This window comes from Pseudoliparis swirei, chromosome 13 (genome assembly GCF_029220125.1).
Source record: "Pseudoliparis swirei isolate HS2019 ecotype Mariana Trench chromosome 13, NWPU_hadal_v1, whole genome shotgun sequence".
NCBI classification, from domain to species: Eukaryota; Metazoa; Chordata; class Actinopteri; order Perciformes; family Liparidae; genus Pseudoliparis; species Pseudoliparis swirei.
This window is the reverse complement of record NC_079400.1, coordinates 20,520,202-20,544,984: the sequence shown is the minus strand read 5'-3', so window position 1 is coordinate 20,544,984 and position 24,783 is coordinate 20,520,202. Positions and strand designations below refer to the sequence as shown.

Below are 24,783 nucleotides of genomic sequence, written 5' to 3'. Positions count from 1 at the left end.
TTCCACAAAAACCTGTGATTAACCAGATTAAAATTTTTAATCGTTTCACAGCCCTAATAATTACATTTAAAATGTCACCTTTCCAGTTTCAATCATCAGGACACAATGACCTCATGATGACCTCATGATGACCTCATGATGACCTCGTTTCACCAGACAAAATGAGCCCAAAAGAGATTTACTCAACGTGGAAAGAACCCCACAACCTACAGCCCCCACACCTCCACCTACAGCCCCAGACCTCCACCCACAGCCCCCACACCTCCACCTACAGCCCCAGACCTCCACCTACAGCCCCCACACCTCCACCTACATCCCCCAGACCTCCACCTACAGCCCCCAGACCTCCACCTACAGCCCCCAGACCTCCACCTACATCCCCCACACCTCCACCTACATCCCCCACACCTCCACCTACAGCCCCCAGACCTCCACCTACAGCCCCACCTACAGCCCCCAGACCTCCACCTACAGCCCCCAGACCTCCACCTACATCCCCCAGACCTCCACCTACAGCCCCACCTACAGCCCCCAGACCTCCACCTACAGCCCCAGACCTACAGCCCCAGACCTCCACCTACATCCCCCAGACCTCCACCTACAGCCCCCAGACCTCCACCTACATCCCCCAGACCGCCACCTACAGCCCCCACACCTCCACCTACAGCCCCCACACCTCCACCTACAGCCCCAGACCTCCACCTACATCCCCCAGACCTCCACCTACAGCCCCCAGACCTCCACCTACATCCCCAGACCTCCACCTACAGCCCCCACACCTACAGCCCCCAGACCTCCACCTACATCCCCAGACCTCCACCTACAGCCCCCACACCTACAGCCCCCAGACCTCCACCTACATCCCACACCTCCACCTACAGCCCCAGACCTCCACCTACAGCCCCCAGACCTCCACCTACAGCCCCAGACCTCCACCTACATCCCCAGACCTACAGCCCCTCTGGACAGCTGCTCCGGAACTAGACTTATTACCAACAAATAGATCAATAATATTAAATATTATTGGGCCGATAAAGACTGCTCTGCACATTCCATGGCATGTCAATGATCATGAATAATTGATCCTCTGGGGCTCCATAATAAGACATATGGATGTGCCTGTAGGGCTACACGTTCAACAAACCTTTTGGATCTTTTAGGATTTTAAAGATAAATAAATTGATCGCGGATATATTTAATAATAAATCTATAACATCCTTCAGAGGGCTTTTATTTTGAAATGTCATTGCATGGATGTGTAATGGTGTGACTAAAGATAATCAAACCTCTAGATGTAATGACTAGGTGTGTATTCTACGTATCTTTAACATAAGGAGGTCACTGCATCACTTTGCTATCTACATAATCACTTCTATATTTTGCCAATATTTAACATTTCAGTGTTATTATATTACTAGTTTGAGCTAGTTTTTCATAGTTGAAGCAGTAGTTTAGTTATGACTCGATTAAACACATCCATGTTATACTTGTCATCTCTCAGCGTGGCAGGTTGAATACATAACACGCCATGTGTCTGCTGTCGGAGCGTGACACACACACACAGCGCTTCCTGTTGGGTTATGAAGATATTTAGGTCAAAAGTCTAAAGTTAACACGGGAAAGGATCATAAAACCTGTTCCTGTTAATAATCTACCCAATCCAACACAGGGCAGTAAGTCCATTAACGCTGCTGGCCCACCTGCTGTACCCCCCCCCCCCCAACACTAATGACACAGAAATAACTCCCCTGATGTGCACTCCCCATGGAGGAACTGACATCACAACCAATGGCAGCAGAGAAACAGAAGAACAACCAGAAGCTGAGGAAGAAGAGAACAGACGACTGTCTCCTCGTTGTTTCAGGTTAAATCAAAACCTTCATCGGCTCAGCGCCGCCCACTTGCTCACTCTGCAGATAAACAAGAGCTTCAGTTTCAGCCTCGGCTCCACCGGGGCGGAAGCTCTGTGACGAGCTTCTCACAGTCCAATCCGGCCTGTGCATTCTCCACGGGATCCACGGGACGACACCACCCACACGACTACACATGCTCTATGGGCCAATGGTATCTCTTACCCCCCCCCCCACACACACACACTCCACCCCGGAGTTTGACCCAACCACTACCGAGGCCCACCAGGCAGTTATAATTGTCATCAGCACCTGCTGAGCAGGAGTCGCATGTTGCAGGGCCCAGAAACACAGGGGAGCACAAAGCATCATGGGAAGAAGTGACGAGCTGCATGTGCGTGGATGGAGAGAGGAAACATGCAGTCCTCTCTCAATTCATCCACTACTTACATTTTGACGTGCCGCTGCTCGATGTCCACCCTGCTGAGCTCCTCCTCCTCCAGGTCGGAGTCTCCTCCGGAGCTGCTCTCCGTCACGTCGGAGTCGAAGGCGCTTTCCGCGGAGTGCAGGTTGGCCGAGCCGCTCAGGTACAGCCGCTCCAGCTCCAGGGGCATGGAGCCGCTTTTCAGGAAGCGACCCAGGCCGTCTCTGCTGTTGGAGGACGAGTGGCGCCCGGCCCTCCACGTGGCCGTCGGCACCGCCGTTTCCGACTTGCGATTGCCGACCAGGAGCCGGTTGAGCGCCGAGTCCAAGAAGCCGCCCAGCTGCTGCTGAATGTGCCGCTCCACCTGCTTGGCCTGCACCACCTGGAGACGCTTGCGCAGGCGCCGAAGCCGGCTCTCGATCTCAGATTGGCGGCTGCTGTTGAGGAGGGTGCGCTCCTTCACGTGCGCGTCGAGGCTGTCCGAGGAGGAGGCGCAGGGCAGAGGCTGAGGCGCGTGTGTGCAAGATGGGGAGCCCTGCCGACTGCCGCCCGGCCTCTCCCTGTCCGAGCCCTGAGGCTGGCCGGTCGACGTGTGGGAAGCAGCCTCCTCCAGGCTCACCTGTTCAGGGGGGGCGGGGGCGTCGTGGGCAAAGGGGGAAAGTGCATTAGGCGGGCGCACTGGGAGTTCAAGGTTTTTACCGTCTGTGTTTTGAGAAACCCCGGAGGAGGAATGCTTGGGTTTGAGGGTTCCTTTCACCGGGATGCGTCCTGATAATGTGGCCGTCAAGGTCTCAGAATCCGAGGGCAGGTTCTGGGAGTCGGGGGACTGCTTGTCACCGTTCACCACGCAGCCGGGGCCGGCGGCCAGCTTCCTGGCCAGGCCGTTGACGGGCGCCACGGGCTGGTCGCCTCCGTTGGTGCTGCCGCTCATGAGGCTCTTGAGCTGACCGCCAGAGAGTTCGATCTGCCTCTTCCTCAACAGGAAGTCTCCTCCGCCGTTGAGCAGCGAGCCGGGAAGTATTCTGTGGGTTTTCAACACGGACTGTTTGATGAGGATTTCTTGCAGCTTGATTGACTCCTTAGTAGAAGGGACAGGTGTCACATCAGAGCACAGGTAGGACGCCACCAGCGGCTGGAGCTTCCCCAGGGCCGAGGCCTGGGCCGCGGAGTCGGCTTGGGGCTGCTGCTCCTGGTCCGCGACGCAGAAGTCCAGCGGGCAGTCTTCGGACGCGGCCTTGCACTTGGCGGGGCCGCCGCTGTGGATGAGGATGTTGCTGGCGTTGCCGTTGTTCTCCGCACTGGCCGGTGAGAGACTTGAGGACGGCGCTGCCAGTTTGAAGCGGATGTGGTGAGCTTCGGCTGGGGCGTCGGTGAGAGCGGGCGCCATCGCAGCCATGCAGTGCAGAGGGACGGGCACCGCGGCCTGCTCCACACCACCCGCTTACTGCCCCACCGGAGGACAGCCTGAGCGGGACAGAGGAGACGAGGAACACTCATTAAATGACGTGGTTACATATATTCAAACAGCTCACGACTAGTCGGTGCGAGAGGCTGTTGGGTAGAGATGTTTACCATCAACAAGTCCAAGGTAACGTTCCCAGACCCACAACGCCAGAGTGTAAACAAACATACAGACACCACCTAGAACATGTTTAAATATTGATTTAAAACTGAAACCGGCAGCTGTACAAGAGCTTCATCTTTATGAGTGTTCTCAGAATTATTCAGACAGTTAACTGCACACTAGACACATAGGTTAAAGGAAAAGCTTGAAAGTAAATGGACTTAAAAGCATGATTAAAAACACAAACGTATCAACAATGTGAAAAAAACAAAAAACACCCATACAATATTATTTATTAATGGAAATGCAACATCACGACAGACTCTACAATACAGAATCCAACTGGAATACTTGCACTACAGGTTCTGTAAGCTTCAAGAGGGAGTGGAAAATTACTAACCAGCACCTAAAAAAAAGAAAGAACGTGGCATTTCTAGAATATTTGGCATCAGATATCAATGAAACGGCACCAACACCACGACAGGTCTGACACTACAGCTAATCAACGGCTGATCAGATGAAAGGGTGTCCGTTGACACGCTGTTGACCTACTGCGTGGAAGTGTTGCTAAAAATTAATTATGTAAAAGGATCGCAAAAAAAACACCTTAAATGAAGAGAGGGAACCTTTCATATCTCGCTCACTCTCGGCTTCTCACCAGACACCCACCCCCCCAAAAAAGTTGCCCAATGTCTATTGTAATGAAGATATTGCATTTATCGACACATACTTTAAAAAGTGCAAAAGAATGGCTGGTATGCACCGACCTTGGCGATGTTGATGGAATAACACCAGACATGAGAGCCACTAGATTACTGCCATTACACTCATGCTTGTGTGAACAAGCCCTCATTGTCTTTAACTTACACGGCTTCTCCGTAAAAACAATTGTAATTCTGTTGAGAAGAACCGTGGCGAGCCCATGAAGGGGTCCGCAGCCCACTGCCCTACATGTTCTAATGTGCAGCCGGAGACCACAGGGCCGTAGGTCGGTGGATTTAGGCCCCAGAATTAGTCCAAAGCACATGATGTCATCCTGACTCCGTTTCCTGGTCAATTTGCAGCTGAACCAATTTACCCAAAAAACATGTATTGCCAGGAAATGAATCTATAATTACAACGAGTAAAAGGGCTTAGGGTGGCCTGTGTATCGAGTGGTTCACACACACTGCTCTGCACATTAACGGGGTATGCATGTGTTTAGAGGAGCCTCCCCTCGTCTGCAGGGTCAGATGAATGGAGCTCAGTATTTCACCGCAGTTTCCAGTCTGCACGCACTACGCCATGTTGGTATTTCAGAAGCAGATTATGCAACGCAAACCCCTAAAAAACCGCCCATTTCACTCTAAACACGCCGGACTCGTTCACGCCGCGAGTCGGAGAACAATAAATGCCCGATGTCCATGAACGCATCGCTTTAAATCGACATGCGTCGTAAACTGTCTGGCTTCAGAGATGCGACAAAAAAACGTCCACGTCTAACGTGAGCCGACCGTAACGTGAGCATGCACGTCTTCATGTTAACAGACACATGAGTAGAGGACATGCATTAAAGGAAGGCTGGCGGCTCTGGAACCGACGCGCGCGAGGCTGATACACGGGATTTCGTAATCTTTAATTCTCACTAGCTCGGACCAGGCGCTGTGTGTTGTGTACAGAGAAGATATGAAGATATACATCTTCGCTATGAAAAAAACGTGTCGCTTTACACACTGCGTGCAAATTAAAGCTGGGGGGGGGGGGGGGAGCTGCTGATGCAAGAAACACAACCTGCTCGCTCCCAGAAGCCAACTGCAGTGAAACGCGTCCAGCCCTCATCACATTATGGATCGCTGTGTTTGATTATAAGCGTTATTTATTTGTTGGGGTAGCGCCGCGTCGCTATTCTGTGTGTGTATGTCTGTTGTTGTTGAGGAAACCGACTTTGAACTTTACGCAAAACCCTAGTTGGGTAACACCAAGTGACAGTTTAAGCCCCCCAAAAAGGCCACGTTAAATATAATAAACGCTTTATTTAAAAGTGCATTACCACTAGGGTCACGTCCAGGTGCTGAAACGTCGGTAAAAACAATAAAACACTCCCAACTTCTCTCCCAGGCAGCCGTTGCAGAGTGGAGACACGGAGTGCATCGCAATTAGACTACGGAAATAAATACAGACGGGCCTGTTGTCGTGCCGAAGGGTGCCCGGGCTTTGATAGCGGTTAGGTAACCGGAGAGTGGGCGCCCTAATGCACAGAAGGGCTAAAGTTTGGAGCAGACCCCTCGCCAGGTCCTGCTAGCTCGCTAACAAAGAAAAAGGAGGAACCTACCACGTGACGAGGGTTGCACTATCCGAGGGAATTTCGGCAACAATCCCCCTGCAATTTCAGTGGAAGGGGAAAAAAGCCCACGGGTGCTTAAAAAAAGCCCGATTGGGGATCGATCACTCTGCCATTTAGTAATCTCGCCACCCCCCACAAAAAAAAAAAAAAAAAAAAATGCAGCCCGATGTGCCTCCACACGGAAAACAACAGGCCGCAGCTCGCGGAGCCGCTCGGCTCTCGTTCCGGATTCAGGGCGAAGCGACGATCTCCAGCTTCGCTCGAGCGGCTAGCCTCGGAATATAAACGACAAGGCCGCGAAACACTCCGTCCTCCCCCCAGACCCTTAATTTACTGCGAAATGTGCCCGGTGTCGGGCGGTAATCCGTTACCGACAAAACGCGATTCTCGGCGCGCGGAGGGTAATCCAGGCGGAGGGGTTTGTCGCGAGCGCTTTTTCTCTCGTTTTTAAGGGAGCGACGCTTAGAAAATGGCGGCTAGCTCCTCTCCCTCGGATTTGAGTCTGACAAACAGGAGGGCAGTGTGTGTGTACGTGAGTGCGCGCGCGCGCGCGCGTGTGTGTGTTGCTGGTAGGCGGGAGACATTTCTCATACTCGCCACTAGAGTAAAGGGCAGATAAGAAACGACATTAAAAATAAAAAAAGATCCAAAAGAAGAGAACACCGGAGGGAATGTTGCCTTGGAGACGGAGCACGTGCGACTCCAAATAAATATCACTTTAACGACACGCGCTAAAACACGTTAAATACACATCACCCGCTCCCGCATAACTATTGACTGATGCTGCTTTCTAAACGCCTTTATTGTGGATTATCATCGTGTCACGTGGCCCCGTTTTGAGGACCGAGTCAACGAGTCCAGGCTCTGTCACTGTGAACAGGAACTAGTCGCCCACCACAGCGAGGCGCCGCGTCCTGTGGCCGCTGGAGGGCGCTGTTCTGCAGCCGCAGCCCAGAGATAACACACCACCATGAGGCCGGGAGGGAGGGGGGGGCAATAATACACCACCATGAGGCCTGGAGGGGAGGGGGCAATAATACACCACCATGAGGCCTGGAGGGGAGGGGGCAATAATACACCACCATGAGGCCGGGAGGGGAGAGGGCAATAATACACCACCATGAGGCCGGGAGGGGAGGGGGGGCAATAATACACCACCATGAGGCCGGGAGGGGGGGGGAGAGGGGGGGCAATAATACACCTCCATGAGGCCTGTAACTGGACTACATTTGTACAAAATAAATAGTAAATACACCACTATTATTATTACTATTATTACTATGATGCCGTTGGGTTTGGTGGAGTTTGGTGAGAGGTTCTGGTTGGTTGTGTTTGTGGTGGTAATAATACAACGTTGTATAACGCAGTAAAACAACAACAACAACACAACAAACTGCATCCTCAGAGCTATTTGACATGTATGAGAAGCCTTAAGTATGGATGGGGATTGTTTTATAATACTCATGATACTCGTGGTCCATGCGTACCAAACTCTTATATAGTTTCTATACAAGTAGATTATGTTACATACATTATGAAAATATGTGTGCAGTGTAATCATTTAGCAAATGATTAAATAATATACCACTACTACCATATAAGTATTCTGGATCAAAGCCCGCCTCTTTTAAAAACACTATACCCGTTATGTCATGTTTATTTTCTGAAAATTATAACTTAGACGTGGCGGTGCATCTGTGTATATATAATTAGTGTGGCTCGTATGAAACCCTGGATTTAAGAGTGTATCTTGAAATGAGGATTAAGAACTAAATACATGTTGTAACAACATGAGAGTAACAGTGAAATAAATTACACCTGCCACTGCTCTCCTATGGGGATGTCGTTATATTACACCAAGGAGTGTATACATCTCTCCCATGTTGTACATGCATTGTAAAGGGATCAGGACTTGTGTAAGTATACGTATCATAATGTCGGCGGGCACAGGACTGATATCTCGTCTCGCCTGTTTGTACTTCCAGTGTGGGACTCTTTATATTCTGTGTCTTCTAAATAAACATATCCATCACTTCCTGTGCACTAACATATTCTTATTTTACACAAGACTTATTTAACATTAGACGTCTTCAATGTTGTATTCCGTTCTTGCTTGTGACTGTCAAGTAATGCACACTACTTATTTTCTTTGGACTAAGTAGAGTAGATGTGCAGAATAAAGAAGTAATCATCAGCGTGTGTGAATGACAGAGTCCTTACAATGATCTCAGTATATTTCTGATTGAAATCTACAGAAATGGCATCAAATGACGTAAGATAATTATTATTATTCATGAAGACGTCCTGCATTTATCCATGTCTTGGTGAAAAAATAAAATTAAAATTAAATAAATCATCCATCTTCTTGTCCACTAGGGGGATCCAAGATCCCCCCCCCCCTTCTCGCGCGCGCGCGCACACACGCACGCACACACACACACACCTCATCTCATTTCGGGCCCGCAATCCTCCTCCCATCAGAGCACAAGGAATGCACGATGATGATGATGATAATGATGATAATGATAATAATGATAATAATAATAATAATAACAACAACAAATTACCTTTATCTCCATTGTTGAAATCCTCCATTCAACAACCCAACGGGCCATCATGACTCCAGATGGAGATAACATGACACCTAAAACAAAACCAAGAAGAACATTAGTTTAATCTTATTAAAACTCTTCAGATTTAATAAAGTAACTTCACAAGTATTTATTTTACTTCTATATTTATTAATGGGGGGACGGGTGTGTGTGTGTGTGGGGGGGGGTGGGGGTGGGGTCTTTATTTACAGGCCGTGTGAAATAAATCAACCCTCCGGTGATTTTACGCGATACACTTTTATTAAAGCAGCTTCTCCCAAGGCATTTATTAACCATATTTTTTTTTCATCCTTAGTGGGGCTGCGGTGGGCTGCCCGGAAGCAACAGGGTTCAGTGCCTTGCTCTCAAGGACCTTCGACTTGCAACTAATGGGGAGAGCGGGGATCGAACCCACAACCCTGCGGTTGCAGGACGGCCCTCTTACCCCACTGAGAAGCAGCCGTTGGGAGAAGGTGAAGCCGCGGCTGGTGGAAGGTGAAGCCGCGGCTGGTGGAAGGTGAAGCCGCGGCTGGTGGAAGGTGAAGCCGCGGCTGGAAAAGCCAACGTTCGCTCACGTTCGACGTCGCGAGCTCACGTCCAATAACAGCCGACTTAGCTCGCGCACCGAAAGCTAACGTTCGCTAGCTTGTTTGCTAACCCCATACTGACTTCTCAATGCCGTTTTTTTTATTTTTGACGTTCTGGCGGAGAAAGTGCGGCGAAAAAACGTCCCGAGCCATTCAGACGGAGCCGACGGTTCGAACGCGACGTGTCTTTTTGCCCGACGAGCGGCGCGTTCGTTAATTTAGAGAAAAATAAGACAAAATCTTACTTACCTGCTTGTCCTGTTACTAACCGTTCGCGACTTGATAACAACCGCCCCCCCTGCGTTCCCATTGGTCGACGGGTCCGCTCGAGGCTCCCCATTGGCTCCCCGCGGCTGTCACTCTTCGCGAATGCCCGTACAGCGGAAATGTGGGACGAAAGTTCATAGCACGAAACTTCAGCATCCCCAAAACATTGTTTTTCATTTAAAAAACGACTTTGCAAACTCCACATTATCAATAAAATGGCTGCTTTCACTGCGTCACTACAAGAGCGGGGGTTACAAAGCACTGCATTTTAGCTACTCAGTCAAAGCCTGGTGCGTTTTTCCACTCAATGCAACTCCAATATATAAATATAAATATATATCCTGTTTATACTGCTCTGTCTCTGGGACTTCACCAGCAAATGCACCGCAGTGTTTCTCAGCACACTGTAAACCACAGGCGGATGAAGCCGATCTCTGTGGACGAGGTGGCTCAACATGTTTCATTTTATTTTGTATTTCATGCATCACATCACAGCAGCTGCAGCGGGTGGAGCTGGTGGAGCTGCTGCTGGTGCTGAGAGGAGGTCGGAGTGGTCTGGGTCTCTCGATCCTTCACCCCAAAGGAGACACAGGTTTCCTTCACGCTAGCGGAGGTCAAGCTAGAGCCGAGGAGGCAAGGAGACACAAGAGGAGGATGAGTGGACACCTAACATGAGTGCTGGGCTCGTCGCTTTATTATCTGTTTTTTAAATCTAAGTAATCTTTTTTATATCTTACATTAGCTGCATTCCACATCCACACATGCTACTCTGGACATTGGGCTATTATATAGCATATGCATGTATTCATAACAGGCCTTTATGTGAGAGCTAGTGGTCATTTAGTTTCCTCACAGGGTTTCTCTTGATTTCTCAGGACCAGGCCACAGCTTTGTAATTAACATGATATTATTGGTGAATATAGACTTCCATATGTTGGGTTGGAGAAAAGTAAAATACCATAAGTAATAAAAACACACGGTATTCATGCACAACACTTTACACTTGGACCTCAGGCTCCTTTAGAAACGCTCATTTAAAAGTCACAGAGGTCAAATCCAGCAGCTAAACACATGAATACAATATGATATAATATAAGTACATGCTGTCATACTTCATGAGGAGACAGGAGAATATGGTTACCTTTGCCATGGTGGGAAGTAACTAATTACTCTTAAGTCTTAGTTTCAGGTGCTTTACCTGATTATATATATATATATGCTATTGCACCTGTCACTCCACATATGAAAACACATTATTAATAATGATGCAATGTTACATATAAAAGGCTCTCATGCGTGTTCTGTTGAAACCCTCAACACATGTATATTATTATTATCTCGTTGCACGGGATAAAAACGTGCGTGTACTAATTATTATTATATTAATAACAAACAGCTTTTGGGACCTGAAGGCACCACACATTCACACTCATTTTGTAAAGTTACATAATAAAGGTATTTTAAAGTTGTCAATATTTGTCATATGCACAACAATAAGGAGAAAATGTTGCTGACTCCACAAAGCAGCGCGACTACAAGTTGTATTAAAATAAAAACACAGAAAGTAAAACATGAGAATCTGAGACACAATAAAAATAAAAACAGTGCAAACATTATATATATATAAAAATATAAATTTATTTAATTATATGTATTTTTTAAATTTAATATATATATATATACATATAAAATAATCATATATATAGATATTTTATTCATTAGTATTTTCATTAATATTTATTTATTACATTTTATTTATTTATTTTAAATGTATTTCATTTGATATATAACATAATAACGAATTATATACATATATTTTATTCATTATTATTTTTATTATATTTATTTATTTATTAAATTGTATTTATCTATTTTAAAATGTATTAAATGTTATATGTATACATACAAATAATAATCTCATGTGGTTGCAGTGAAACACCACTCGATGGCGCTGTGACATCACACTGGACATCATCATCGTCTTCACCTTCATCTTCATCACCACCAGGCTGCGCGTTGCTCTCACGTTAATAACTATGGGGAATAATTCAGTTATTGGCAGCATCTCAAATATATGGATAAATCCTTCCTCATGTTTTCATCAGCAGGAAGTGAACATTTAATATGGTTTACAGAAAGTATGCACATGTACTCAAGGAAGTACATATATCAGGTAAATATATAAGGTACATATAAAAGGTAAATAAATAAGGTAAATAAATATGGTAAATATATAAGGTAAATAAATATGGTAAATATATAAGGTAAATATATAAGGTACATATATAAGGACAAAATATAAGGGAAATACATAAGGTACATATAAAAGGTAAATAAATAAAGTATATATATAAGGTAAATAAAGTGAGTTTAAAAATGACGAACACATTAATGTTTGAATAGTTATGATTTAGTAATATAATATATATCAATATACATCATGAGTACGACAAAAACAATTTGAATACTTCAATTTGACCTTTTACTGCAGTATTTAGTATTTTACTGCAGTATTAAGCACTTTTACTGCGGTATTTAGTATTCTAATGCAGTATTTTTTACTTGTAATGCAGTATTTAGTACTTTTAATGCAGTATTTAGTAATTTAACTGCAGTAAGGAACCTGGGTCCGGACCACAACAGTGAAGGTTCTCACTAGTCCTCCAGAGGAAGAGCGGGTTCTGGTCCCAGTGGAGGAACTAGAGCTCTATTGTTTACATGTGAGTTCTGAAACGTGCTCATGAATATTGAAGCTTCCTCCGGGGACCTGCTCATCGTATCATTATGCAGAATAATATATATTATGGGATTATATTTAGTGAAGCATTCATGTGCTGAAGGTGGAACTAATCTGAATTACTTTACATAGTGCTGAATAGTTTAATCTGCAATAAGTCATTTAACGGTTGATTTATATTCTGAATGAATAATGTGAATCCGAGAAGTAACTAAATGTATCAATAGATGCTGGTTGGAAAGGTTCTTAGTGGAACCATAAATGGTGCCTTAAAGAACCATTTTTTGAAGGTTCTTTGAGACACCTTTCTCGGTTCTTTGAAGAACTCTTTCAGCAGCTGGAGACGAAGTCCTCCAGGCTCACAAACCAGGAACCCAGATGGTTCCGATGAGTCCGTGAGGAGAACCGGACCGGTTCCCCCTCTGCAGGTCTCTGGAAGGATGTGCATGTAGGTTCACATCTCATGACGTGTTCTTGTGGGGTGATCCTCTGAAAACCAACAGAAGTAGTGTCACACGCAAGTTCTGTAACTACCCCCCCCCCCCCCCCTTAATGCATTAAAGTGACCACACGGATTAAAGACGCCTCATACTGAGGAGAAGTAAAAGAAGTAATGGTAATTCATTTTCTATACTCAAGGTTCACTTCATTATTTATGCCTCTAACGTACAGAAGCTCCTTCAGCTCCACAGTAATTAAGCTCAAGTGACTCCACGCTGTCGGACATCTTGAATATTCAGCCTCGGCCTCCTCGGAGCTTTTGATTGGCTGAGCCGATGGACCCGCTGGGCGTGTTGTGGATCCCGGAGCTCTGCACACGTCACCTCTGGCTGCTCCTTTGAACACGTTTCTGAAGGAGAAGTCCAGAAGAGTCTTCAGGAAACGTTTCTCCACGATCTCCTTACACCGACGACAGATGTTCGTTGCTAAGCAACTTAGCCAGAAGGATTGAAGAGGGCATCCCATAATACACAGCGGCGCACTATAAATAAGAAAACACATGTCTCCATTCAGTCGAATGCAACGCACTTTATTTTCTCTTCACATCTTTATTCAAGTATGAAAATAACAATATTGAAAATAAATAATAAATACTACTGTGAGTTCACAGAGTGAGTCGTGGATGCTTTTCGCAGATCGGACTCTTTTTCTTCATAATCAACTTTAATTTCTCGATGTGATGCAAGACAATTGTTTTCTTTAATTCCAGCGGAAGGAACTCTCCAATCACGACGCTGCTCAGGTGACGAGCCTCAGAGACACCTGTCCATTTCAACGTGTCGTCACGGCTCACACGGCGGCGTGTTGGGGCCTTTGTGGGGAGAACATGGTTGAAAATACATCGCGGGGGAGGGGCTAATATTACGAGATTACAAGATTTCAGCCGTTGTATTACGCAACAAAACATATTTGGATATTCTCTGAGGTTCTCGTGGGAAACGAACGAGGAAAGAAAAATCACAAATCTACAAGAAAATAAAAGTTTAATATTCCCAGATGACAACAAAAACTGGACATCCTCTGAGATTTAAGTTACACTTCTAATTTGCCGCGCGCAATGTGTCCGTCATGTTCCCGTTCCATTGTGGGTCTCGATGAATGTTGTTTTCTTCTGAATCAACCTCACAGGTCAAAGGTGTGTCCTTAAACCAAAATTTGATTTGATGATGTCACTCCATCGACGTGGAGCTAAACTAAATATTTAGGATTCGGGATTAAGAAAACCTGATATTTTTTTTTTTTGCTCTTCTTTTCTCCGTACATTTGAGATCTTTACCTACAAATTTTTCGCTCAATCTCAGACAGGTTCTCAACTGTTGTCTTGCAAATTTACACCGTCACAATCTCAGGGAATATTTTATTATTCTCCACTTTAATCTCAGAGAACATCCCAGTTTGATTCTTCAAATGTACTCTCTTTCATTAAATTCAGGTTTTTCCCCATATACATGTGATAAGTGTGACCCCTCTCCTCCGGCCCGACCCCGCGTCAGACACACATCACTTGAAAGAGACGAAAATAAAATGATTTCAGGGCGACAAAAAGAGGTTCATACACAATTTGACATAAACATCAGTAAATCAAGCTGTTGCTAGGCAGACTGGCTCAGTAGGAATGTGGATCACGTGGATTAATGTGCCGATATGATTCACAGTGTGTGGTTTGTGTGTTTTTGGTTCATATTTGTGACTTTGACCCTCCCCTGCTTCTATATTTCTATATATAAATATGTATATACAATAAATCAGGAGACAGTGACTGTTAGCCCCGCCCACATGGCAACGGATAGAGACGGACCTCCGGCCGGCTCAATAAACCGTAGACAGGCAACAAGAAGTCTCTTGAGATGAAGAGTTCTGGTCCAAAAGAAACACGAAGATCCACGTGGACCTGTTACAGAGCTGTCCGACGCACACGGGAACATAATAACATTAAAATACCTCATTTAGTAAAAGTATAATCAGGGGAATGTAGTAAAATATAAAGTTACACGGTTAACCCAAAAGAAAACATCCTTTCATGAGCTCTAGTTATGTTTGTGTGTAAAAGTCTGTAAAGCTTCCAGTCTTTATGCTAAGCTAAGCTAACTTTCCCCCTGCTTCCAGGCTTCATGCTTAGCTAACTGTCCCTGTATTATGCTAAGCAAGGCTAAGCTAACTGTCTCATCTGATTCAATCTTTATGGTAAACTAAGCCAACTGTCACCTGTCACCCTTGCTTCAGTCTGTATGCTAAGCTAAGCTAACTTCCCCCTTACTTCCAATCGTTTTGCTAATCTAAGCTAACTGTCCCCCTTGCTTCCAGTCTTTTGGCGAAGATAAGCTAACTGCCCATTCTGATTCCAGTCTTAATGCTAAGCTAAGCTAACTGTCCCCCTTGCTTCCAGTCTTTTGGCGAAGATAAGCTAACTGCCCATTCTGATTCCAGTCTTAATGCTAAGCTAAGCTAACTGTCCCCCTTGCTTCCAGTCTTTTGGCGAAGATAAGCTAACTGCCCATTCTGATTCCAGTCTTAATGCTAAGCTAAGCTAACTGTCCCCCATGCTTCCAGTCTTTTTGGTAAGCTAAATGTCCTCACTGCTTCCAGTCTTTATGCTAAGCTATGCTAACTACCCCCTGTGCTTCCAGTTTTTATGCTTAGCTAACTGTCCCTTCTGCTTCGTCTTTATGCTAAGCTAACTGTCCCCCCTGATTCCAGTCTTTATGCTAAGCTAACTGTCCCCCCTGATTCCAGTCTTTATGCTAAGCTAAGCTAAATGTCTGCACTGCTTCCAGTCTTTATGCTAAGCTATGCAAACTGTCCCCCCTGATTCCAGTCTTTATGCTGAGCTACGCTAACTGCCTCATTTCTTATTCACAGCGTATTATTTTGGAAACCAAACTCTTCAGGTAGAAAACAATGGAATGAGAAGCAGCACGACATGCGCCGCTGAACAGAAAAGATCGCACAACATCGAAAAGAACAAACACGATATCCAGAACACTTTAACAGAAAAAAAGAAAAATAAGTTATCCGCTGGCGTTGGCGTCCTGTTCAGTCCGGCGATGCGTTAACACGACGTTAATCCACACGGAGTGCTGTACATTCACACAAAGTCACTCCCTTGTCCACTGACCTCTCGTTTCCTAAAGTCTGCAGTGTCCTTCATCTCCGTCCTCGTCCTCCTGAGGTTTAGGAGGCTGATGCTCTCTCTCTCTCTCTCTCTCAGGTTTCAGTGTACTCCAGCATCAGGGGAGGTGGTGTGGGGGGCGGGGCTTATCCAGGACAGCGCTCTGCCACGCCCCTCATATCGACGTGGACTGCTTGATGCTGTGGAAGCTGACCCGTGAGGGGGAGGTGGGCATGGACATGGCCTGGCTCATCCGGACCCGGATGGAGTGCTGCTCCTGCCAGCGGTGGAACCGCTTCCTGGTGGCGGACCGGACCTGTGCAGCGGAAAGAGGAGCAGCCCGTCAGAATGATGGAGCGGGTCAGAACCCTCAGAGGGGTCAGAACCCTTAGACGGGTCAGAACCCTCAGAGGGGTCTCAGAGGGGTCAGAACCCTCAGACGGTTCAGAACCCTCAGAGGGGTCAAAAGACTTAGACGGGTCAGAACCCTCAGATGAGTCAGAACCCTTAGACGGGTCAGAACCCTCAGAGGGGTCTCAGAGGGGTCAGAACCCTTAGACGGGTCAGAACCCTCAGAGGGGTCAGAACCCTCAGAGGGGTCAAAAGTCTTAGACGGGTCAGAACCCTCAGACGGGTCAGAACCCTCAGAGGGGTCAGAACCCTCAGAGGGGTCAGAACCCTTAGACGGGTCAGAACCAAACAGTGACTCAAACACTTTTATGTTTGACGTCTCAATTCATCAGAAAAAGAAAGAGCCCCGCCCCCTTCCCCACGCTGCTAAGTTACCATGACGCCGTCGCCACCCGAAGAAATAAAAGATGTCTATTCATGAGGAAGGGGGCAACATGTGTTGTAGGGAGAAAACTATTATAACATTAACAACAACAACACATTAAAGCTTTCAGTGCGTTATTACACTGAAGACGATGTGCTCACCTCACTGTTCAGGAAGCAGTAGAACACGGACACAAAGAAGCCCTGTGAGGAGGAGGAGGAGGAGGAAGAAGAGGAGGATAACTTTTAATTGTAACTTTTTTATTGTAACTTATTATTATAACTTTTTATTGTACGTTTTTATTTTAATTCAATTTTTTATTTTCCCTTTTTTATCTGAACTTTTTATTGTAACTTTTTTACTTTCACTTTTTTACTTTCACTTTTTATTGTAACTTTTTATTGTAACTTTTTATTGTAACTTTTATTGCTGCTTTTCGAAGTCTTAAAGTCTTTAAGAAAAATCTACATTTGAGGAAATATTTTGGAGCCAAAATCCAAAACAAGTTTACAGGATGTCGAACACGTTGTTTCTCGACTCGTATAAAGTAAGCGCTGAACAAGAGATACGAGTTTACAGGTAACTACGATCTGCATCTGGCTCTTGCGCCCCCTGGTGTTCGGGAGAACATCGCAGCGCACGGTACCTGGAAGGACTCCAGGATGGAGTTGAAATAGATGAAGACGACCTGAGAGATCTCGTCCTCCCCCGGGTTGACGAAGAACAGCATGTAGGTGATTCCCAGGAGGGGGAGCAGCACCAGAGTGGCCTTCACGGCTTTCCTGCAGGGGATCGGACAGCCGGGCTCAGGGAGACGGACGGACCCACGGACCAATCACAACCCAGCACGAGCAGGAAGCGTGTGTACCTGTACTGCATCGTCTCCGACGTGGTCGAGGCTCGCAGCTTCGTCATCAGGATCCTCACAATGTTGAAGAGGAAGATGAAGTTGATCTGAGAGAGAGTGGGGGGGGGGGGGGGGTGGAGGGAGAGGGAGAGAGAGAAAGGGAGAGAGAGAGGTTTAATAACGGAGGACACTGTCACATTTCATAAATATATAAAGTGGTTCTGGCGCCCCCTGTGGACTAAAGTGGTAGTGTTGGTTCTGCTGCCCCATGTGGACTAAAGTGGTAGTGTTGGTTCTGCTGCCCCATGTGGACTAAAGTGGTAGTGTTGGTTCTGGCGCCCCCTGTGGACTAAAGTGGTAGTGTTGGTTCTGGCGCCCCCTGTGGACTAAAGTGGTAGTGTTGGTTGTGCTGCCCCCTGTGGACTAAAGTGGTAGTGTTGGTTCTGCTGCCCCCTGTGGACTAAAGTGGTAGTGTTGGTTCTGCTGCCCCCTGTGGACTAAAGTGGTAGTGTTGGTTCTGGTGCCCCCTGTGGACTAAAGTGGTAGTGTTTGGTTCTGGTGCCCCCTGTGGACTAAAGTGGTAGTGTTGGTTCTGGTGCCCCCTGTGGACTAAAGTGGTAGTGTTGGTTCTGGCGCCACCTGTGGACTAAAGTGGTAGTGTTGGTTCTGGCGCCACCTGTGGACTAAAGTGGTAGTGTTGGTTCTGGCGCCCCCTGTGGACTAAAGTGGTAGTGTTGGTTCTGGTGCCCCCTGTGGACTAAAGTGGTAGTGTTGGTTCTGCTGCCCCCTGTGGACTAAAGTGGTAGTGTTGGTTCTGCTGCCCCCTGTGGACTAAAGTGGTAGTGTTGGTTCTGGCCCTGTGGACTAAAGTGGTAGTGTTGGTTCTGGCTCCCCTGTGGACTAAAGTGGTAGTGTTGGTTCTGGCTCCCCTGTGGACTAAAGTGGTAGTGTTGGTTCTGGCCCTGTGGTCTAAAGTGGTAGTGTTGGTTCTGGTGCCCCCTGTGGACTAAAGTGGTAGTGTTGGTTCTGGCGCCCCCTGTGGACTAAAGTGGTAGTGTTGGTTCTGGCGCCCCCTGTGGACTAAAGTGGTAGTGTTGGTTCTGGCCCTGTGGTCTAAAGTGGTAGTGTTGGTTCTGGTGCCCCCTGTGGACTAAAGTGGTAGTGTTGGTTCTGGCGCCCCCTGTGGACTAAAGTGGTAGTGTTGGTTCTGGCCCTGTGGTCTAAAGTGGTAGTGTTGGTTCTGCAGCCCCCTGTGGACTAAAGTGGTAGTGTTGGTTCTGGCCCTGTGGTCTAAAGTGGTAGTGTTGGTTCTGGTGCCCCCTGTGGACTAAAGTGGTAGTGTTGGTTATGGCGCCCCCTGTGGACTAAAGTGGTAGTGTTGGTTCTGGCGCCCCCTGTGGACTAAAGTGGTAGTGTTGGTTCTGCTGCCCCCTGTGGACTAAAGTGGTAGTGTTGGTTCTGGTGCCCCCTGTGGACTAAAGTGGTAGTGTTGGCTCTGGCGCCCCCTGTGGACTAAAGTGGTAGTGTTGGTTATGGCGCCCCCTGTGGACTAAAGTGGTAGTGTTGGCTCTGGCGCCCCCTGTGGACTAAAGTGGTAGTGTTGGTTCTGCTGCCCCCTGTGGAGTAAAGTGGTAGTGTTGGTTCTGGTGCCCTCTGTGGACTATAGTGGTAGTGTTGGTTCTGGTGCCCCCTGTGGACTATAGTGGTAGTGTTGGTTCTGGCGCCCCCTGTGGACTAAAGTGGTAGTGTTGGTTCTGGCGCCCCCTGTGGACTAAAGTAGTAGTGTTGGTTCTGGCGCCCCCTGTGGACTAAAGTAGTAGTGTTGGTTCTGGCGCCCCCTGTGGACTAAAGTGGTAGTGTTGGTTCTGGCGCCCCCTGTGGACTAAAGTGGTAGTGTTGGTTCTGGCGCCCCCTGTGGACTAAAGTAGTAGTGTTGGTTCTGGCGCCCCCTGTGGACTAAAGTAGTAGTGTTGGTTCTGGCGCCCCCTGTGGACTAAAGTAGTAGTGTTAATGCTCCTTTAAGACATGAGAAGAGAATGTGTGAACCATGAGGTTTTACATCTCCCTCCTTTCATAAACCCTGATGCGTTCCTTCTCTCACTCAGACTTCTGATGTGTTCATGGTGATGTCAACGCTTTTACTTATAAAGGGGGCGGGGCGAGCCAACCTCATTGACCTTGGCCCGACCTCATTGACCTTGGCCCGGTGCCTCAGTGTTGGATAACATCCTGTTCATCCCTGACGGCAGCACGGCGCCGACCTTTACCGCCTGAAAGGTCACGACCACAAACTCCTGACAGGAGACACCGCGCATGTCCCCGTGACTCGGGACTCGGGGAGCGGATAAAAAAAGCTTTAAAAGAGAATCTGATATCTGTGAGCGGTGGAAGATGCAGAGAGGAGGAGATGTGAGCTTTAGGGGGAGGAGGAGACGTGAGCTTCAGGGGGAGGAGGAGACGTGAGCTTCAGGGGGAGGAGGAGACGTGAGCTTCAGGGGGAGGAGGAGATGTGAGCTTCAGGGGGAGGAGGAGACGTGAGCTTCAGGGGGAGGAGGAGACGTGAGCTTCAGGGGGAGGAGGAGACGTGAGCTTCAGGGGGAGGAGGAGACGTGAGCTTCAGGGGGAGGAGGAGATGTGAGCTTCAGAGGGAGTAAAGCTTGGACCAGGACCATAAGAAGACCCTCACCACTAAGACCAGGATCATGGGGCCCTGGTAGATGTAGTCCGTGTAGACCCCGGCTCGCTTCCCGAACCAGCACCTGCAACGCAAAGTGTTTTTACAATCAGTAATTCACCCAAGATATGAAATATTATTATTATTATTATATAAATATACAAAATAAATAAATTATAATAGATACAATATTATTATAGATTATTTGAAGTCATGAAAATGATATTTAAAAAAAAAAATCTGTCAATTTCTGAGATAATTTCTAAAAAATATTATCCTGTGAAAAAAGTATAATATAAAAATAAAAATAAATAAATAACCATAAATATATTTTTTTTACAAAAACAGTGTGCAAAATAGTATTTAAAAAAACATTTAAATGGTTTCTGTCGGTTTTATGAGATTATTTCAAATATATATATAGTATATATATATAAAAATATCCTGATTAAGAAATAATAATATACATATATAAAAAGATTTGAATAAAGAAACAATAAATAAAATACAATATTTTTATGATAGATTATTTTGAGTCAGTAATGAAATATTATTAATATAATACACATATAAAAATAAATACATTTTGAGTCAGAAATGTGAATACATCTGATATAAAACATGATGTAAAGCTCGTCAGCCCTGAAGAGCAATGACAAACATCTTTAATAACGAGGTCACACAAATCTAAAAAGCGTCTCAGTCCCTGAAAGCAGCTGCTCGCTGTAGATTTATATCAAAAACACAGTAAACAGGTCCGGGTCGGGGACTACTTTCAGCGGCGGATGAATCCTCATGGTGAGAAAGAGGAGCAGCGGTCCGGCCTGCTGTCGTGTTGATGGAGGAGCTCAGCGCTCGCCGAGTGGACGCAGCAATGTGCTGCCCGATCGATACCCGCGACAGGGAACTCTATATTTAGAGTTCCTCTGACGGGGAACCGGAGCCGGTTCTCTTCAGAGACTCCGGACTCGGCTTGTTTGTGTCATTGAGTGACTTTAGGGCTTCAGAGGGTCACGGCCTCCCTCCTGTGGAGAGGGAGGCCGCTCTATCATCACAAAGCTCCCCCGCTCTTAAAGGGGAAATATGACCACCTGTAATGAGCAATGTTGCGCAATGCAACTGTGATTTCCGGAGGTTATTAACAGGCTCCTGAATGCGACGCGGTTCTACTTGGTGCTTGGCTTACTTCTCATTGTCGTAGTACAGCTTCCCGATCGCCCACGCCACGATGATGGGGAACGGTATACCTGTGAGGACACACACACACACACACACACACACACACACACACACACACATAAATGACAGATTATTAGATTATTCTTTCATCTTTTTTCCTGCTTTTCAGATCACTCAATATCCCTTTGTGAGGATGTCACGCCCTCAGTGTGGAGAGAGAGCCTTTGGTTGTTTTCGTCTTATTTCTGCCAAGCTGTCACGTGTTGTTGTTGTTGTTGTTGTCCTCAGATTCGACCCCCTGATGGCAACTGAGCGCTTTTCGCTGTAATTAAATAAAAAGTAACGCAGCCATCGTCTGGTGGACTGACTTAAATATTTATATATATATTTATATATAAATGCGTGACTCAACCATGAAGACCTCGCCAGCCGCCACGTCAGATTAGCTGCACGCTGTCATCGCCCCCTCCCCCCTCATTACTCGTGAGATGTCGTTAGTCTCGTTGTTTCCGGTCTCCTCTCGACCCCTCTGCTCTAGTGCGTCTGCTCCTGTTGTCGTAAAGCGAAGCAAATAGAAGTTTATCTTATTTATGTTTTCACGCCCCATAAAAACAACACGTTGATCTTTGTACACGTCTGTTTGTGTTCATTATCTAACAACACGCAGCATAATAAAGATAATTATTGAGCTTTAGCGGTAGATGTGTTTGTCTTTATGCTAAGCTAATCTAGCCGCATCCCGACTAGCTTCCTCGTAACCATCAGAGATCAACATCACCAAGTCAAAAGCTTTGAGGACACGTAACTTGCAGAGGGATTTGGGAACTCGATCAGACTCTCATGTCTTGAAGCTACGAGCTAAGCTAGCTTAGCATAAATACAGCACAGCAAAATATATTTTTTCCATTTTCCATTTGTGTTTGCGTATACAGATTGAATTACAAAACGAGTTCATTATTGATCTCCGGAGCGGTTGGCAGGCGTATTTTTTTTTACTTTGAAGAGAGGAAAGTCGGCCATCTTGCCCACGTTTTCTGTGCTTTTCTCGGTTAATTTCCCCCAGAACGCCTCATCGGCTCTGTCGACTCACACCAGCCGATGCAGATGAACATCCACTTGCGCAGCTTGTCGGTGGAGTAGGTGAGCACGACGGCCGTGTGCAGGTAGCAGCCCTCGCCTAACATCCAGAAGAAGTTGGTGGAGTGGAAGTAGTTGAAGGAGGCGGTGACGACGCGGCACCAAATCTACGGGAAATTAGAATTAATGTCACGTCAAAAACACGACATCCAGGCATGTTTTAAAGAGTACGATGCGTTATTTTAAAATCGTATTTTCAGAATTCCATCAGGACGTAGTTTATTGTTTGAGTTCGCTGTGACGGGATGAACGAGCTCTTCTTCTTAAAGGAACAGAACATATCGGGGGGATTTAGAATACACCTGGTTTCACAGACTTGGAGAATTCAAACCGGAGCTTCGTGGTAACAGAACGTCTCCTATAATAAACATTACGACACCTTTCTTATTATCGGAGGCTCATGAAGGCTTAGTTGAACCTCTGGACCGTCCTTGAACGCACCACCGAGGAGTAATTACTCAAACTCTTTAACTCTTAAACTAATTAAAGTGAGAATACATGTTGTGGAAAGAGCAAACAGTTCTTTCACTAAATATATTGTTATCTTAAAAAGGTCCTAAAACCCTGTTAATCACTGAAATAGTGCTTAGAGTATTCAACGTAAACAAGTTTTATTCAACGTCAAAAGTTCAAGTTCTTAATTACAAAGAAAAAGTAAAAAAAGAGGAACATGTTTCGGCTCAAAAACGTAGCTTAGCTTAGCATAAAGACTGGAAGTAGCCCACCTGAAGCTTAACTCCCCCATAAAAACAACATTTTGATCTTTTTACACATGTTTGTGTTCATTAATCTAACGACACACAACATAATATAATAAAGATAATTATTGAGCTTTAGAGGTAGATGTGTTTTTATGTCTTTATGCTAAGCTAACCTAGCCGACTCCTGGGTCTAGCTTCCTATTAACAATCAGAGATCAATCAATATTATCATCAAGTCAAAACGTGCTGATGGTTCGATTGTGAACTCGATCCCGCTCTCATGTCTTGAAGCTACGAGCTACGCTAAAGATACGCTAAAACTACGAGCTACGCTAAAGCTACGAGCTACGCTAAAGCTACGAGCTATGCTAAAGCTACAAGCTACGCTAAAGCTACGAGCTACGCTAAAGCCAGCGGCCTTTAGCGTAGCATGAAGACACGTTTCTTCTTCTTTTTAAAAACACGTTTTCTTCAGTAATGTCAAAAGTTGAAGTTCTTAATTACAAAGAAAATAAACCGGGGAAAATGTTTGTGCTCAAAAACAAAAAGAAGTAAAAGCTAAATGTGAAGTTTAAGGGTTGAATGTGAATAAGTAAAGACGCACCACGTTGCTCTCGTGCACCTCGGGGCTCATGGTCATCTGCACGATGAACCAGGTGGCGTTCCTCAGGATGAAGGCGGTGATGAGGTTCCAGTGGATGATGTTCCTCAGGCAGCGGATGCTCCTGTGAGACGAGCACGGGGGAATAATCCCAATAAACAAGACGTCTGCGCTTCCTAAATATCTTCAACTTAATTAAAGAAACTTTCATTGAAATGAAACCAAACTGACTGGAGTTCAATTAATTATTTAACATTTCGGGGAAATATAATTATGATGGATTAGCTTAGTTTAGCATAACATCTTGAAGCAGCTAGCCTGGCACGTACAACCACATGAAAAATACATATATGTTGAGAGTATGTTTATCAATGAGCTTTAGAGCTGTTTGTATATTTATTTTGACTGAGTAAGCTAAGCTACACCAAGCTAAGCTACGCTACACTAAGCTAAGCTAAACTGGCTCGAGCTTCATACACTCAGATTGGTGGCAAACACATGAATTAAAAAGCTCTTCCAGCGCATTTGAAACGAAGACATCGAGCCCCGAACTCTGCAACATCCCTTAAAGTAATATCTGTTGACGAATATGAATAACGAGGCGGCGTAGCCTCGGAGTAGCGTTTCCATCCGCTAACGCAACATGAAGGAGGCTCTGATTCTCTCGTCGGATGTTGTGTTGCGTGTTTGTTTTAATTTCGCAATGCTGCAAATAAGTCGACCTCGGGATACAATTAAGAAATCTGCCTCCGAGAGAGCATTTGAAAATAGAAGCGACGCCGCGGCCGAACGCGGTCACCGGCTAACGTGGTAACCGGCTAACATGGTCACTGGCTAACGTGGTCACTGGCTAACAAGGTCACCGGCTAACGTGGTCAGCGGCTAACGTGGTCACCGGCGAATGTGGTTACCGGCT

General features: G+C 46.1%; 2 protein-coding genes across 10 annotated transcripts in view; both read right to left on the bottom strand.

Moving 5' to 3' along the window:
* Positions 1-8,932, bottom strand: part of LOC130203223 (KAT8 regulatory NSL complex subunit 1-like) — a 28,542-nt gene extending 19,610 nt beyond the window's left edge. For 3 of the 4 annotated variants that reach the window (XM_056429172.1, XM_056429174.1, XM_056429176.1), the window contains exons 1-2: positions 8,729-8,932; positions 2,301-3,738 (exon numbers count right to left, since the gene is read on the bottom strand). In XM_056429172.1, coding sequence (XP_056285147.1) covers positions 2,301-3,670 — 1,370 coding nt within the window. In that variant the 5' untranslated portion in view covers positions 3,671-3,738; positions 8,729-8,932. Of the gene's footprint in view, positions 1-2,300; positions 3,739-6,149; positions 6,660-8,728 lie in introns of those variants that run through there. The other variant, XM_056429173.1, reaches the window with a different exon arrangement.
* Positions 8,933-16,040: 7,108 nt separating this feature from the next.
* The window catches only part of LOC130203758 (corticotropin-releasing factor receptor 1), a 54,002-nt gene continuing 45,259 nt past the window's right edge, over positions 16,041-24,783 (bottom strand). For all 6 annotated transcript variants that reach the window (XM_056430155.1, XM_056430156.1, XM_056430157.1 and 3 more), the window contains 8 exons: positions 23,871-23,991; positions 22,519-22,672; positions 21,436-21,496; positions 20,262-20,334; positions 17,597-17,682; positions 17,375-17,510; positions 16,890-16,931; positions 16,041-16,269 (listed from right to left, as the gene is read on the bottom strand). In XM_056430155.1, the coding sequence (XP_056286130.1) occupies positions 16,129-16,269; positions 16,890-16,931; positions 17,375-17,510; positions 17,597-17,682; positions 20,262-20,334; positions 21,436-21,496; positions 22,519-22,672; positions 23,871-23,991 (814 nt within the window). In that variant the 3' untranslated portion in view covers positions 16,041-16,128. The remainder of the gene's footprint in view (positions 16,270-16,889; positions 16,932-17,374; positions 17,511-17,596; positions 17,683-20,261; positions 20,335-21,435; positions 21,497-22,518; positions 22,673-23,870; positions 23,992-24,783) is intronic.